The sequence below is a fragment of the Adiantum capillus-veneris genome, chromosome 11 (genome assembly GCF_014529385.1).
Source record: "Adiantum capillus-veneris isolate H3 chromosome 11, ASM1452938v2, whole genome shotgun sequence".
NCBI classification, from domain to species: Eukaryota; Viridiplantae; Streptophyta; class Polypodiopsida; order Polypodiales; family Pteridaceae; genus Adiantum; species Adiantum capillus-veneris.
In genome coordinates this window covers 110,244,581-110,262,336 of record NC_140941.1, presented here as the reverse complement: position 1 = coordinate 110,262,336, position 17,756 = coordinate 110,244,581, and the positions used below count along the sequence as shown (strand labels likewise).

General features: G+C 46.3%; 1 protein-coding gene across 3 annotated transcripts in view; it reads left to right on the top strand.

Annotated features, from left to right (window-relative positions):
* The window catches only part of LOC147447814 (uncharacterized), a 101,369-nt gene that overhangs the window by 33,780 nt on the left and 49,833 nt on the right, over nucleotides 1-17,756 (top strand). For all 3 annotated transcript variants that reach the window (XM_086523521.1, XM_086523520.1, XM_086523519.1), the window contains exons 5-8: nucleotides 1,710-1,862; nucleotides 1,962-2,218; nucleotides 2,310-2,373; nucleotides 2,460-2,666. In XM_086523521.1, the coding sequence (XP_086379647.1) occupies nucleotides 1,710-1,862; nucleotides 1,962-2,218; nucleotides 2,310-2,373; nucleotides 2,460-2,666 (681 nt within the window). The remainder of the gene's footprint in view (nucleotides 1-1,709; nucleotides 1,863-1,961; nucleotides 2,219-2,309; nucleotides 2,374-2,459; nucleotides 2,667-17,756) is intronic.

Below are 17,756 nucleotides of genomic sequence, written 5' to 3'. Positions count from 1 at the left end.
GGGTTTATGCGCGTTTGCCAAGGTAAGAGCCTTTTGTACAGGAACCAAATTAGCTAATTGCTAATCCCCTTCAGGTATGCATAGTTCCATCGCGAAGGAATGCGAAAACGGAGAGTTTTCTCGCGTGAAAACTTGTCCGATTTACAGGGTACCTGTCCCATTGCGTGCGGAAGCATCTGAGACACGCGTAGGCGTGCTTGCTTCGCTCGAAACGGTCCAAAACAGAGAATTACAGCCTGCTGTGTTTTTCTGCAGGTTTAGGGTTTTGCACCTTAAATGCAGAGAATTGCAAGGGGAGCCTCGGAAAGGCCTTGGGATGTGTGTACAGTGCAGTAGGCACCTAACAATGGCAAAACAGAAAATTACAGCATGCTGAATTGTCACTTGAAAGCTTCCATACAGCAAGGGAAAGTGTCCTTGACGTGTATTTTTGACCTATAGGGATATTTGCACCGTTATGTTGGCGAAATTGGGTCAAAACTTGCAATTACAGCCATGGACAGGTTTGGACAGCTTGGTGAGGGTTAGGTGAAAACCATAACCATTATGAAAAGAAGCTTTTGCTTCAATATGATTCTTATGCTCTACCACACATAAAACATTCCAAGCTGAATTCAAGAGTGTCTCCCACAATTCAGTCGATCACAAATACTCGAACTTTCCAAAGAGCTAATTTCATTGTTGCGAACAAAATTAAAGGATCATTAACGGGTTGTCATCCTACCCTCTCCATCTTTTGCCGCCAAAGATGCCTTCAAATCAGCCATATAATGTATTATAATCACTCAAAAAAGAAAAGAGCTATGCCACGAAAACGAGGTGGAAGGTTTGTTCAAAGGACCACTTTCCCCTTTATACTTGCTATCCCATGGTGTTACCACTTTTCTCCTCTTATCAAATTATGCTGTAGAAGGTTGCATAAAATAGCCTAAACAAGGTCTCAAATTATACGGGTGAGATTGATTGCCTCCTCGCATTTGTGTCGGAAGCCTATCTCAAATTAGAGAAGGCTGATGTTGCAGGGACTGTCATGTGGTTGTAGGAGGTGGTTTGGCCACCAAGGCCCGACTCCTTGCATGCCCAAACTCAACATCAGGCTTGCACCCTTGCAAGAGACCACTTCTTGCCATTGGTCCTTTTCTTGCATTGGTTGTTTGCCCTTGTCATTAGACGTAATTGACACATGCAATTGGTTGCTTTGTTGCTTGTCTAGTTGTACATACATTCACGTGAAGATCATTGTGAGCAGGGATTTGCAGCAACAAATAAACATGCCGAGTTGACACATGCGTAGAAATGTCACCATTCAACTGTTTACATTTTGCTAGGAAGTGACCGAATTCACCAGATTTAAAACAATGACCAGCAAAAGCACCCCATTTAAGGTTGACATGCATCCCAGGCAAGTCTGGTGGGCAATGTGCTACCAATTAGGCCTCTTTTTGCAAGTGTCCCAAATCATGCATAATCTATTCCTGTTCGTTGATCTGCCTCGCCCAGGGCCAAAATAAAAGCAAGGTTTTGTCTGATAGCCATAGGTTTTGTGTCAATCTATATTGTTCGTCTATAAGTGAAGGATGTCTTTGAAGCTGCTTGGAATGTGGTGTACTTGTGTATTGCTTTTAAAGTGTTAAGTCTGTTGGATATATAATGTTGTGGGCTTGAATATACATGTGAAATATTCATAGTGTGATTTACTGTTTATGCAGCAACTTGATGGGTACTCCGATAGAGCATTCATCCTTTTGCAAAAGCAAACTTTTATGGATTCTACATCTGCTCTAAGACTCCTTAACGAGGCCCTGTCAATCAGCTCCTTTTCAGAACCACTTCATGAACTTAAAGCTCAAGTGTTGCTCTCAGTAAGTGAAATTGAGTTTGTTCTTATGGTATTTAAAAATGTCTTGTGCATTGGGGTATCGCTACTTAAGATGGTAATGTGGTGAACAAATGGCTTGCAGCTGCGGAGGTATGAAGAGTGTCTACAATTTTGTGAGCAAACCTTGCCCACTGCAGAGCGGAACCATGGCTCTGCAGTTCATGAGAGGTATCAGGATTCATATCTAAAGGAAGGATGTCAAATCAATGAGAATGGCCATTTGAAGCTGTGGAGATGGAGATTGAGTGCAAAAGCCTTACACCACCTTGGCAAGCTTGAAGATTCACTAGAGCTGCTTGTAAAACATGAAGAAGTTGTTAGTGGTTTTCCAGCTGATAAGTATATCTCTTAAATTAGAATTATTCTTTTTTTTTTTCCCCTTAGATAACTCGTCTGGCCACTCAGGCTGAAGCATCAATTTCATGTTCAGGGGTACAAATTCAGAATCTCTTGCACCCTTTTTGGCAAATATACGTGATTTGTTGCGACACAAGGTTTTTTATGCTTTTTTCACCTCAATGCTTGTTTCTCAATGTCTTTGCAAACCCTTGCTCATGTTATGTATGGTTCTTTTGTGTAGGCTGCCGGGAATGAAGCTTTTCAGTTGGGTAAACATGCAGAAGCAGTTGAACATTATACGGCCGCTTTGGCATGCAATGGTGATTCACGCCCCTTCAATGCAGTGTGCTTCTGCAATCGGGCTGCGGCATCACAAGCCTTAGGTCATATAGCAGATGCTATATCAGATTGTAGTCGTGCTATTGCATTAGATGCAGTCTACCCTAAGGTACACACACACACACACACACACACACACACACACACACACACACACACACAGAGAGAGAGAGAGAGAGAGAGAGAGAGAGAGAGAGAGAGAGAGAGAGAGAGAGAGAGCACGGCAGAGTTCCGTGCCCACATACACTAGCCCCAAAGACTGGCGCCCCTTCCGGTATTTCTTTACTATTATGCTTGCAACAATACAACAGGGCAAAAACAGGGCAAAAACCAGTAAATACAGCATGCTGAATTTACTGTTTTTGGGCAGGAGTCAGAGGGTTTATGCCAGTGGAAGTGAGTTCCAGCAGGGGAATTGGTTTCGCGCAAGTTTTGGGGCCGTTGTGTTGCCGAAATTTGACCAAAACAGGTGGTATCTAGTTGGATACAGGTAAAGGATTCCCAGGACTCTACTTTGTAATTTACCTCTCAAAGTATGAAGAAATACCGAAAGGGGCGCCAATTTTGGGGCCTATAGGTTGTCGGCGTCTGCTCGGAGCATTCTAGCTTCCGAGCCGTGTATGTGCTTAAGTGCTAATTCCCGTCGCAGGTTACCTTTGCAAAGTGCTGTGTGTGTGTGTGTATAAAGTAAAGTAAAGAATTTCGGGTGAAAGCCAAAGTCCACTGCCCTACGGGCCGGTTTCAGCTCCGCCTGAGTAGGCCGAGGCGGGCCATACTCCTCGTGTGAATCTTTGTTGTGATCTCTTCCCGCATCTCCGGATGTAGATGCGGGTAAAAAGGATCTCTGTTGTGATCTCTTCCCGCATCTCGATTGATCTTTGCTTGAAGCCATAAGTGCTGCGTAAAAAGGACCGGATTTGGCCGTGCTCTGATACCACTGTAACAGACTTGGACACTCCAAGTCGAGATTCTACCGCGACACTACAAAATTTCACTTCAAAACAGTTCACAGTTCACAATTGATTCGACACTGACCCGGCGGAGTTCCATGCCTAGAGATATCGGCCCTAAAGACTGGCGCCCCTTTCGATATTTCTTTTTGTGTTAATCTGTTGCAAAAGTAGTAAGTGGGAGGCTCTCACTCTCAGACTCTCTACGTCCAGATGCTCCGTAGAGTGAAGGCCTGCCCACTTATTTAAAGAGTTTACAAGGGATGCCAAAAGCAGAGCCCCAAAAGCAGAAAATCAAATGCCTGTTCTTTTCTCTCTCAAGCTCTCTCTCTTGAGTCTAAATAAAGCAAAAGAGTTCTCTCTCTCTCTCTCTCTCTCTCTCTCTCTCTCTCTCTCTATGGTTGTATAGCTCGCCACACCACCTATGGTTGTAGAGGCACTATTCCAGACAGTCTGCTTCATCCAGAGGATGAGAGAGCTACCTCCTGACAGACTTACTCGTAGAGCATTTGAGGCAGCTATACAGCTATCAGAGAGTGGGCATGAGAGAGCATGGTACTCACAGGTCAGAGCATGGTTTGAGGGACACGGTCTTGACATGGAGAGCCTACCACCATTCCAGTACGACCCCCACTCACCATATGTTCACCTCTCTCGCAATGAGAGGAACTTGGTATTGAGACAGGATCTGTGGCAGCTATACACTAGGAGAGTCTGGGAGTCACCTGGCTTGGGGACGAGGATGTCAGATTACAGAGACCAGTTTCTCACCATATTGTCTGGGGGGTTCATACAGAGACCACGTTACATGGACACATATATGCCACATAGCTCACGGGTGGCAATTGTTCAGCTGAGAGTGGCTTCACACAGGTTAGAGATTGAGATCGGGAGACATACTGGTGTTCCCAGGGAGGAGCGAGTCTGCAGAGCCTGAATAGAGGAGGTGGAGAGTGAGGAGCACTTTGTATGTAGATGCAGAGCATACACTGAGATCAGAGGCAGGTATGAGGCCTTATTCAGAGGACAGCCCACTCTCCGAGAGATCATGGACTCTCTGGATCAGAGACAGCTCGGACGTTTCTTACTAGAGATACAAAGCCATCGGGACACACTACTACAGCCACACACAACTACACAGACAGAGGGGAGACAGTCGCAGCTCACAGACTTCTTTCAGAGGATTGCCGCCCCTCCCTCACCAGACACTCAGAGGGGAGTGACACTCCCACAGGCGGAGGTGAGCCGAGCTAGATGACGACCACGAGTCACAGGCTACAGGGGCGCGAGCTCCCACCACCGACAGATCGAGGAGATCCGAGCCCGGGAGCGCCGTGCCACTGAGGAGCGAGTGGCTCAGATGAGGGCCGACCCGACAGCTTTCATCCGGGTAGCCTTGGCACCAGACCCGCCCATGTACCACATCTTACATCCCCCCATTAGTACAGGATGGAGCTAGATAGCTTGATGCATTCTCATGATTGTACTACCTTGAGCATATAGACATGCATATACCCCTAGAGATAGAGCTCCATCCCTCCTCAGATACTCCACTACCTACATTCAGTTCAGTTTTGTATCAGTTTTGTTTCATTTGTCTTTCCGATAGACGGATGACACACACACCATGTACATTTGATTTGTCTCATAGGCCGATTTCGGCCTGACATAGACGTTAAAAATCTTTCTTTCTTTCTTTCTTTCTCTCTTTCCAATTTGCGTAGACCAAATAAAGCAAAAGCTGGTTAAAATCTGCGTCGTAAAAACTGCCACGTTAGTAGTACAGAGTTCCGTGAAATGCGCCGCAATTTCCGGCCTGCCCGTACGAAGCCCGCCACGTCAGCAATTCGGGTCATATCCGGGGGCTGTCCATGCGGGGAGGGTGTGTGTGTACCGGGCAGTCACGTCACCAATTTGTGACATGATGGGCTGCTAAAGCAAAAACTGTCCGAATAGTCGCCATACGTGCAATCGGTGAAAAGGTCATAGTTCACTCTTGGTCACTGAGAGAATCCCTTGGCTACTAACCGAGCCCTCAGCCTTGTGCTTGGGCAACGACCCATTTGATTTGTACTTTGTCTCGTAGACACACTTGACATTAATGAACTCCTTCTTTCGTGCCCTTTTGAACCAACTCTTATGTGTGATTCCTCTCTATGGAATCAAGCTCTGCCTGCATGACCTTCGCCCACTTTGATTGTGAAAGTGCCTCAAGTGATTTGGAATAGCCTCTCTATGTTGCTTCCCACGAATGCATGATGTGCATAGTCCTTGCTTAGTCCCAACATCTGATAAGTCTTCTATCACCTGCTCACGAGAAACTTGATGGAGAGCATCACTATTCAAGTGCCAAATTCATAATGCTAGAGATCACCTGTCGGAGAGCCTGCAACCGAGGAAGGAGCCGATAGCTTGTATTGACTGTGCTGCATTGTGCTGCTTTGACCTTCTTGCCAGAGTGGAGATCCAAATGGCATTTGAACACTTCTTGAAGACCACCTCCATGCCTAACTTGTACACCTCATGCATTGACATAAGATGGAAGCCCAATTAGGGAACATATGGATTCTTTGAGGAATGCATTCTCCCTCTTCTGGTTGGGATTAACTGCATAGTGCCCTCTTTATGAATAAGAATCACCTATTGGTCACCAATGAGGACGGGACCACATTGTCGTTGCATGTTGGATAACAGACCCTTCGAAGGTTTCATGTTCGGTGAAGCACCTTGATCAAGGATCTACTTCCCTCTCTTGTGAAGAATTGTCCTTGTTTCATCTCCCTTCCTACTATACATGGAGGCGATATATAGCCGCAGTCTCTTTATTGGGTTACTAGGATAGTGTTTTGTATGTGGCAGAGCAGGACATATAGCAATTGGATGTACTAGGAGGATAGAGAGCTCCAAAGCAGAGAACACATACAATCTCTCAGGAGAGAGGCAATGTTAGGGTCTAGGAGATTAGAGGTAAAGAGAGCCAAGAGGGAGAGGCCAAAAAGAGGCGGTGCCGGCAACAGTAGATAGAGGTGCGTCTAGTCAGACACATTTTTAGGTGCATGGATCACGTGCCAATAGAAAGAACAAACTGAACAGACTTTTAGCACTTCAATAACAAGTTAACTGAGAGAGAGAGATGACACGCGACACGGAGTGGCGGAATTCCACTCCATAGAGTATTGGCCCCAAACCTTGGCGCCCCTTTCGGTATTTCTTTATATTGCATCAACACAGTATAAGTCGGTACTCCAGACTTTGCACCTTCTCCAGGAACCATGCCAGAGAATGAGCCCTAACCTCATATTTAAAGGCCCTTGGCCTGAAAAGCAGTTACAGTGAAAAGTCTTTAGAACTCAAAAGCTTCTGGTCCCAAAAGCAATGCCAAAAGCTGCCAGCGTAATTTACAAAAATCCGTACAGCCTGCCACGTCATCAGCCAGCGCAAAACACCGCAAAACATAGAAATGTGACAACTCGCCACGTCATCAGCCAACATAATTTCTGGAACTTCCGTACAACTGCCATGCCGTTAGCTTTGTGTGCGTGTGAGTCCTGCTTTATTTTAATAGGGTTTAGGCCCCTCGGCCGGCATCTGTAAGTTGGCTCCATTCTTTAGGCTTTGACACGTCAGCAGTTTGTGACATCTCCCCTTCTTGAAAGAGAGTAATTGTCCGCGATTACAGCATATCTGCAAAACAACTTAAGTTAGCTCAAAAAAATTTCCGAGGGACATTCCGAGGGACAATGTCACAAAGTGATGATGTGGCTGTCCGCTCTGCAAGAAACCCTAATCCTAAAATCAGAAACCCTAATTTTGTTGAAAGCCTAACCCTAAAATCAAAAACCCTAATTTTGTTGTAAACCCTAACCCTAAAAGACTGAAGAAAATGTTGACGTGGCTGGCCGTACGGATGACACGTGGCAGTAGTATGGAACCCGGTGATTTGCGGCGCTTTTTGTGGAGATTTAGGGCAGCTTTTGAGCAATGCTTTTTCTACGCAATTGTTGAGAGAGAGAGAGATAAAACATCCTTTTGCTTTTTGTTTACAAGCAAAAGAGAGGAAGAACCTTTGCTTTCTTTTTCCAAAGCTTTTAAGGCTTTTGATTTTCAGCTTTTGGGGCTCTGCTTTTAGCAACCCTTGTACCTTTAAATACGTGAGTAGGCCTCTTACAACTCAGAGCATCTGGACGCAGAGTCTGAGTGTGAGTGCCTGCCCGCACTCTTGTACTTTGAACTTAGATTAATACAAAAAGAAATACCGAAAGGGGCGCTAGTCTTTGGGGCCAATATCCCTAGGCACGGAACTCCCCAGGGCGAGTGTCAAATAAATTGTAAACTGTGAACTGTTTTGAAGTGGTTATTTGGTGCTGTCGTGGTAGATTCTTGACTTGGAGTGTCCAAGTCTGTTACAGTGGTATCAGAGCACGGCTGATTTCTCTTCTACGGGAAATCCGATCCCTAATTTTTTTCCCACGGTACCTATGGCTTCAGGCAAGGATCAGTCGACTCCCTCTGCATCCGGAGATGCGGGAAGTGATCACAACAAAGATTCAGGGGAGGTGTATGGCCCGCCTCGGCCTACTCAGGCGGAGTGTCAAGAGATGGAGCGTTGACTATTGATCGGCGATGCAACAGAGATGATGCTTAATTTTGCCAAGGACCCGAATTGGCAAAATATATGAGCAAGACTTCTTTCAAAGGAGGTGCATACACAGTGGCAGAAGACCACAAAACCACCCCAAAAATCCGCTCTCAAGAAACCTCCTACTCCCAATGTAACCGGCCCGTAGGGCGGTAGGCGTTGGCTTTCACCCGAAATTCTTTACTTTATACACACACACAGAGCACTTTGCAAAGAGAACCTGTAATGGGAATTAACACTTCAACTCACACACGGCTCGGAAGCTAGAATGCTCCGAGCAGACGCCGACAACCTGTAGGCCCCAAAATTGGCGCCCCTTTCGGTATTTCTTTATTCTTTAGGAGGGTAAATTACAAGGTAAGGTCCTGGGAATCCTTCACGTGTATCCACCTAGATACCATTTGATTTGGCCAAATTTCGGCATCATAACAGCCCCAAAACTTGCGCGAAACCAATTCCCCCGCTGGAACTCGCTTGCACTGGCATATACCCTCTGATTCCTGTCCAAAAACAGTAAATTCAGCACGCTGTATTTACTGGTTTTTGCCCTGTTTTCAGCCCCAAACAGTCCCCTAACTGTCCTTTGCCAGTGGGGCACGATTCCCAATGATCCTGGCGTCCGTATGGCTGAAAAACAGTGAATTTACAGCGCATACACAGCGCTGATTTTGCACCTGTACGGTGAGGTTATGACCCTCACCGGTGCCTGCTTTGGAGCAGCAGTTAGCTACCCCTGTTCCTGCTCAAGGAGGCTCTTGCCTCAGCACAAAAGCATGAACCCACACAACTGTACATCAGTCAAATGAGTAGCCCTCTTGTGGGGCATCACATAACTGCACGTAGGGGAGAAAGAGAGCAGTATGTAGCGTGCGGGGCATCACTCCCGTCACCATACTGTGCATAGAGGGCAAGGTAAGCATTCCATAGCTTCTGTACCTGTTACAATCCGCCTGTGGCTGAAAATGGCGCCCCCTTTGTTGATATGCAGCTCGTTTTTGCCTCCCAGAGTGGCAGAATCGCTCACAAGCTGACACGTCGCCCAGTTTCCGAGTTTGGGCTTTCCCTGCTAAAAATATCTCAACTGGTGCGTCAGTTGACTTCGCGGCTGAGTTGTAAAGTGTTCCCCTAGTCATACCGAAGGTAATGACGCGAACACATTTCGTGGCCCAAAATAGCAGTTCCCTAAATTTTAGGAGATGCTTCCGTTGGGCTCCCACTGGTCTCCTGACCATCTATCCTCATTGGAGCCGCATCCAAAAGTGCAATGTGGCCCAACTGTCGGATACTTTTTGTTGGTAGTCCCACCTTGACTTTACGCCTTAACTGAGTTCACTTCCTAGTATCCACCAACTTGCTAAGTGCAACGGGGGGACCTATATGATTTTGCTCTGAGCCTAGACATCCTCTTACCATACGAATTCCAGTGCCGACCACTTCCCGTCTGCGGGTGAATCTACCGTTCACATTGGCCATACAATGTCCGACCGTTTGCTACTTCAAAAAGAGGGTCTCAAAATAAATAAAATAAACCCCATTGGAAAGAAACCAACAACCAAGGTTAGCAGTTGCCACATCTCTGTGACATGGTTAATAACTGCCACGTCCTCGTGACATACCCCCCTCTTGAAATCGCAAACGTCCTCGATTGCATACCATAAATACACGCCACTGATGATCTTGTGCTATCAACACTCTTTTATCATCGCATGTATCCGCAAGAAAGGTCGTAACATACATAGATACAAATGACTTAATGAGGCCTTCATACTTTTGCCATTTCCATCTATGGCACTGAATTCATATGTACATTTGATGTATTAGCTCTATCATTACCCCTCCTTTGCACACGTTGGGTTGGGGCATAAGTAGGCTGTAACCCAAAGGCTTCAAGGTAAAGTTGCAATACATTTGGTGACTCTGACAGTTCATGCTCTTCCATCCACTTTGCATCCATAGGCGGATAGTTCTTGAACTTCACCAAATAACGTCTTGCAACTTGTCCTTTAACTTTTCTGTCCTTATGTGCCAAAACTTGCTCAGGTACTAGGATCTCATCAAGTTCCTCAACTTCTGGCTGATCCTCAACTGGCATATCTTCTGGCACATCACCCACGAAGGGTCTTAGAAGACTCACGTGAAACGCATTATGAATCTTCCATGCATCAGGCAATTTCAGCCTGTAAGCCACATCGCTGATCTTGTCAAGCACTTGAAAAGGCCCATAGTAACGCATGCTGAGCTTAGGAAACAGCCGTTCCTTGCCCTTCATCTTCTTTAACCTTGCCTTTTCGAACCTTAAGAGAACCCAATCACCAGGTGATAGTAGCAATTCACGACGGTGACGATCAGCAGCCTTTTTCTGTTTTGCCTGAGTCTTCTCCAAGGCAACTTTAATCTTCTTATACATCTCATCCATGTTCTCAACATATCGATCTGCCTCAAAGATCTTGTCCTTTGTGTGCAAAATGGGAGGAACCTTTTTGCCGCCTTCAACAATTTCAAAAGGTGCTTTGCCAGTAGACGAATGCACCGTATTATTGTACGCATACTCAAGCATAGGCAAATACTGTTCCCACTTGCCCTTATTATCTGACACATAGCATTTCAGCAGATCTAAGACAATAGAATTGGCCTCTTCTGACTGTCCATCAGTTTGTGGATGAAACGAAGACGAGAACTTGAGCGTAGTACTCATGTTCTCAAACAATCCTCTCCAGAACAAACTGGTCATGCGAGGATCACGATCACTGATAATCGATTGTGGCATACCATGGTACTTAAACACATTGTACATGAACAAGCGTGCCATCTGATCAGATTTTATCTTCTTCCTGACAGAGATAAAATGGGCCTGCTTGCTGAACCTGCAGATAATGGTCCATATACCATCATTCCCTGTTGGCGTCCTTGGAAGATCAAAGATAAAGTCCATAGCAATGCTTTCCCATGGCTTATCCGGAATCGGCAGTGGTTGTAACAACCCTGGTGCCTTTTGCCTGTCAAACTTGACCTTTTGGCAAACTATGCATGCTCGCACAAAGGCATCCACATCTCTCCTCAAGGTAGGCCAATAGAAGAACGTCTCTACCGCTTTAACTGTTGCATCAATGCCACGATGCCCTGCATACGGTGGGACATGACTCTCTTCCATGACCTTATGTCGCAGTGGCCTCGTGACACACAGTCTGCCATGCATCATCATAAAACCATCTCTGAGGAGGTAGTGCTCGTGATGTTGCCCCTCTTGTAACTGTTCAAAGATCCTTGCAAAATCTTCATCAGCAGTATACTGTTCCTTCATGTCATCTAACTCATGATGATAAGGAATTGACACGGCTGAAATTTGTGGCTTTCTTGATAACGCATCAGCCACAACATTCTTCTTGCCTTCCACATGCATAATCTGGAAGTGGAACATGGAAAGAATGTTTGCCCATCGCATATGCTTTTCGGATAACTTTGACTGTGTCAAGAAGTATCGCAAGGTCTGATGATCTGTTTGGACAACAAAATCAGCACCTAAGAGGTAGTGCTTCCAGCTAGAAAGCGCATGAATCACGGCCAAGAGCTCTTTCTCATAGACTTGCATAGTCCTCTCTGGCCCTTGCAAAATTCGGCTTTCATAGGCTACTACCCGTCCATCTTGCATTAGCACTGCTCCGATGCTACTGCCACACGCGTCACACTGGACCACAAATGACTTCCTGAGATATGGCAGAACAATAACTGGATCTGAAGTCAACTTTTCCTTTAAGAGACTAAAAGCTGAAATCTCTTTTTGGGTCCATCTGAAAGTGACCTCTTTCTTTTGCAATGCGTGAAGAGGCGATGCTATCTCTGCAAAATTTCTGATAAACCTTCTATAGTAGGAACACAATCCCAAGAAGCTTCTGACATCGTGCACAGTCTTCAAGTCTGGCCATGTCTTGATAGCTTCGACCTTTGCGGGATCCATTCTAACACCATCCTTTGAGACTATGTGGCCCAGAAAGTGGATCTCTTCAAGGAAGAATTCACTTTTCTTAGGATTGACAAGTAACCTGTGACTGCACAGCTCTTCGAACACAATGGTCAAGTGACGCCTATGCTCCTCTTCATTCTTCGAATACACAATCATGTCATCGAAGAATGTTCCAACAAACTGTTGATGCGAGCGGAAAATCCGGTCCATCATTCTGTTGAACGTGGCAGGAGCATTTGTTAGCCCAAACGGCATCACTAGAAACTCATAAAGACCAAATGTCGTTCTAAACGCAGTCTTGTGCACATCCTCTGGGCTTATACGAATCTGATGGTACCCACTCTTCAGGTCTATCCTGCTGAAAATTGCAGCACCCTCTAAACGATCGAGAATATCATCAATGCGAGGAATAGGGAACCTATTCTTGATGGTATTCTTATTCAACGCACGGTAATCAATACACATGCGCCATGAGCCATCCTTCTTCTGCACTAGGAGCACTGGGGAGCAAAAGGGTGAAGAACTAGGCTGAATCAGCCCCTTCTCTAATAACTCCTCAACCTGGCCCATAATCTCTTTCTGCTGCGCCGCACTAACCCTGTAGGGAGGTCTATTTGGTGGGCTACACCCTGGCACCAAATCTATCCGATGGTCCTCAGGTCTCTCTGGCGGCAATTGCGACGGTAATGAATCAGAAAAACAGTCACTAAACTTTTGCAAAAATGCTGACCTTTCTTTATCTAACACAGATAAATTTGACTGATCACTATCTGAGACATCACGTGCAAAAATCAAGTACACAGAAAGATGATTCTTTATTACAGAAGTGATAGCAGAAGCAGATACAATAGGGACTGACTCTCCTTTAAGCTTTACATCCAAGATGTGAGTTTTGCCCCTATGCTGTACAGTGATCTTTTTGTTGTAGGCATCCAAGACTCCATGCACTCGGAACATCCACGGGATCCCCAACAAGGCGTCACAACCTTCCAGCGGCATGATGTAAAACTCTTCAGTGTCCACATACGACTGAATATGCAGACGCAGTTTTCCAATGATGGGAGTAACACACTCTGAGTGGCCAGGACATGCCAACCCTGCCTCTGCTGTGTACCCCATCTCTTCAGCTTTGATGCCGAGCTTCATAGCTAACTCTGGTGAGATAAAGTTGGCTTTGGCACCTGGATCAAAGAAGATGAGTGCCGTCTGATCTCTAACTTTACCCCATGCCCTGCAAAACTCACTGGCATCTGTGCTGGCCTGTCACCCACCATGTCTGGCACTAAACCTGCCGTGGGTTTTGGCTTCTTGCCTTTCTGGTCTTCTTTATCCTCTGAGTCAGCTGGCCTTTTCCTTTGTGGACAATTGATAGAAAAGTGACCAGGCTGCTCGCATATAAAGCATTTGTTCTCAGCCATTAGGACCTTCTTTTCCTCGAGCGACTTGCGCACAAAAGGCTTCCTTTTCTGTTTCTTTGCCTGCGCTCCAGAAGTCCCAGCTGAATCCTTGTCTTTGGTGGCCTGTTCAGACCCCTGTGACGCATCAGGAGCCGTCTTCACAAAGGGCTTCTTCGCTGAATTTTTCTTTTGCTGCCCTCCTTTATCACTGCTCGGAAATCCACTGTCCTCTCCTTTCAACAGGGCAAGACCAGTGTTCGCAACTTCCATAAGCTGAGTAAGGGTAGCCACTCTATTCTTTGTACAGTAATCGCGAAGCCCTTTAGGCAGCCCACAACAATACTTCTCTATCTGCTCTGTCAATGGCACAAATCTGTAGGAGGTCACTGAGAGTAATGCTTTACAAAACCTCCTATTGTACTCCAGCAAGCTCTTGCACGAAGCTGCCGTAAGATGGTGCCAATCATTCAGGACATCGGCTTCAAATTCATTTGATAGCCAAGCAGATGCAAACATTTGCTTGAAGTAAACCCAAGTGGCGGGTGCCTGTCCTTGCATTAACAATGTCGTCCACCATGTAAGCGCATTGTCCTTTAAGAAAGTGGCAGCTTTCCTGACCTTCGAGGCCTCTGTAAAATTCCCTCCCGCATAAGCTGTATCAAACTGCTGGAGGAAAGTGAGTGCCTTGGTCTTGTCCTCGAAACCACTGAAGGTACTGAACTTTACCGCTGCACCACCTTCTTTGTAAGCCTTCGGCTTCTCTAGTGCCCCCAAGTTGTCATACGGAATGGTCTGCAACATGGGCACTGTACTAGGCATGATCGGCACGCCTTGGCCATTCACATTTTGCGTAAGAGGTGCGATATCTGGCTGCTGTCCAGAAAAACCAGCCATGCCAAAATGACCCTGTGGCACCCCAAACTGGCCCTGGTTGCCGTGGAAACCTTGCTGCATGCCGATAGTACCATACATGGGGTTTGGCATGATGCCTTGCATACCCCCGAACACTGTTCCTGGCATGTACGGCTGACTTCCAGACGCATAACCAGCCATACTTTGGAACACTGATCCACCCCCGAAATACCCAGGATGTACCGTGGGTGGTGGAAAAACTGAGTGCATAGCCTGGTATCCAGCTCCCTGCCCATTCAAGACAGCATGCTGGCTCTGAAAGGTGGCGGGCTGAACTGGCATAACCTGTGGAATAGGCGTTCTAGCCACCTGTTCAAGCACGGGAGGAACCTGCTTTGGAGTCCCCGACTCCGCAACATGCGAGTGTTCCCTTTCCTCCTGCGCCTCATGAAGTACCTGGGCTTGAGCTTCAACAAGCTCTGTACGCGACGTAGGTTGCCTATTTTAATGTTGCACTGGTGGCGCTTGCAAGAATTCCATAAACCTCGGATTCTGCACCAGCTGCGAAAAGACATTCACCGCGGCAACTAACTGAGTCTTAAACGCATCATCCTCAAGTTGCCCTGTCATAAAGCCCTGTACTACTGGAGGGACATTCACGTTGACAGGAGGTACAGACTGACGTGGCCGTGAGCTCTCGCCAATCTCAAAAACCATAGGAATCTCCTGCCTGTCCTTTGGAGAGGAACCCTCTTCCATAATTCCCTTCCCCTTGTCGGCCATAGTTTAATCCCCGCGTTCTTGCACTGTGTGTCTTTACCCTGAACAATCCAGGCTCACTCTTTGAGGAAAAAGTGATTGATATCCCGGCAATGGAACCATGTAACCGGCCCGTAGGGCGGTAGGCGTTGGCTTTCACCCGAAATTCTTTACTTTATACACACACACAGAGCACTTTGCAAAGAGAACCTGTAATGGGAATTAACACTTCAACTCACACACGGCTCGGAAGCTAGAATGCTCCGAGCAGACGCCGACAACCTGTAGGCCCCAAAATTGGCGCCCCTTTCGGTATTTCTTTATTCTTTAGGAGGGTAAATTACAAGGTAAGGTCCTGGGAATCCTTCACGTGTATCCACCTAGATACCATTTGATTTGGCCAAATTTCGGCAGCATAACAGCCCCAAAACTTGCGCGAAACCAATTCCCCTGCTGGAACTCGCTTGCACTGGCGTATACCCTCTGATTCCTGTCCAAAAACAGTAAATTCAGCACGCTGTATTTACTGGTTTTTGCCCTGTTTTCAGCCCCAAACAGTCCCCTAACTGTCCTTTGCCAGTGGGGCACGATTCCCAATGATCCTGGCGTCCGTATGGCTGAAAAACAGTGAATTTACAGCGCATACACAGCGCTGATTTTGCACCTGTACGGTGAGGTTATGACCCTCACCGGTGCCTGCTTTGGAGCAGCAGTTAGCTACCCCTGTTCCTGCTCAAGGAGGCTCTTGCCTCAGCACAAAAGCATGAACCCACACAATTGTACATCAGTCAAATGAGTAGCCCTCTTGTGGGGCATCACATAACTGCACGTAGGGGAGAAAGAGAGCAGTATGTAGCGTGCGGGGCATCACTCCCGTCACCATACTGTGCATAGAGGGCAAGGTAAGCATTCCATAGCTTCTGTACTTGTTACAATCCGCCTGTGGCTGAAAATGGCGCCCCCTTTGTTGATATGCAGCTCGTTTTTGCCTCCCAGAGTGGCAGAATCGCTCACAAGCTGACACGTCGCCCAGTTTCCGAGTTTGGGCTTTCCCTGCTAAAAATATCTCAACTGGTGCGTCAGTTGACTTCGCGGCAGAGTTGTAAAGTGTTCCCCTAGTCATACCGAAGGTAATGACGCGAACACATTTCGTGGCCCAAAATAGCAGTTCCCTAAATTTTAGGAGATGCTTCCGTTGGGCTCCCACTGGTCTCCTGACCATCTATCCTCATTGGAGCCGCATCCAAAAGTGCAATGTGGCCCAACTGTCGGATACTTTTTGTTGGTAGTCCCACCTTGACTTTACGCCTTAATTGAGTTCACTTCCTAGTATCCACCAACTTGCTAAGTGCAACGGGGGGACCTATATGATCTTGCTCTGAGCCTAGACATCCTCTTACCATACGAATTCCAGTGCCGACCACTTCCCGTCTGCGGGTGAATCTACCGTTCACATTGGCCATACAATGTCCGACCGTTTGCTACTTCAAAAAGAGGGTCTCAAAATAAATAAAATAAACCCCATTGGAAAGAAACCAACAACCAAGGTTAGCAGTTGCCACATCTCTGTGACATGGTTAATAACTGCCACGTCCTCGTGACACCCAAGAAGTATAAAGAGAAAGAATTAGAAGTGCTGGTTGATGCACGAATTGCTCAGCTTTTTGACGCGCTGAACAAAGCTTAAAAGCACGACAAAAAGCAAAAGAAAGGCACTGACTTCCTGGGTTATTTGGGTTGTCAGTCTACTTTTGAAAAGGCAAAGAAACAAAAGAAGCGTGTCGATTTGAAGGAGTACCCAGTTCTTCTTCTTCTTCTTCTTCTTCTTCTTCTGACAATTCTTCTAGCTCATCTGACTCGAGCCAAGAAGACAGAAAAGGCAAAAAGCGAAGCAAAAAGCAATGCTTCGGAAAGGGCAAGAAAAAGGCAAAGAAGTCTAAATCTCGGCTCGTGAGTGATAGTTCTACAGAGGAGTCGTCTACGGACAGTTCGGACACTGATGACAACAACTTTTATGCAAAGAAGAAGAATTTTTATAAAGCCAACCAGTATGACTTTCTGGAAGACAAAAGCAAGAAAGTCCGAGATTTTAAGGAAGGTGGATAGTCAATTAAATTTGACACGTTTTCTAGTTATAGAGATGCTTCGAAGGCTTTGTCTTTTGTGCAGCAGTTTGACATTGCTTTCGCGGGATGGCGTTACTCAGACCACTCTAAGATTCGGAGAGCTGCCTCTTATTTTAAGGGCAATGCTCAAACTTGGTGGTCCACGCTTCTATTAAACAAGACTGCGCCAGTTAAATGGCTGAAATTCACGAGGCTTTTTATTTCTTCTTGGTCGACTCGAGAGTATGAACGGGATATTCGAACTGCTTGGAACCATGTTTGGATGACCAAGAAAGATACAATAGACGCTTATTGCGAGAGATTTTGGAGCTCTTTTCTACCGGCCTCTTCATTAAAGAAGATCTCGTTCAAGGAGCAGATTGAGCGGTTTACCTTGGGTCTTCCTACAGAGATCCGAGATCACTCCTTGGAGGAGGCCATGTCATTGCTTACGAGAAGGCCATGTCTTAATGCAAGAAGGCCAAATCATTGCTTACGAGAGCCGATTGTTCTCAAGGCCGGAATTGACAGCACAG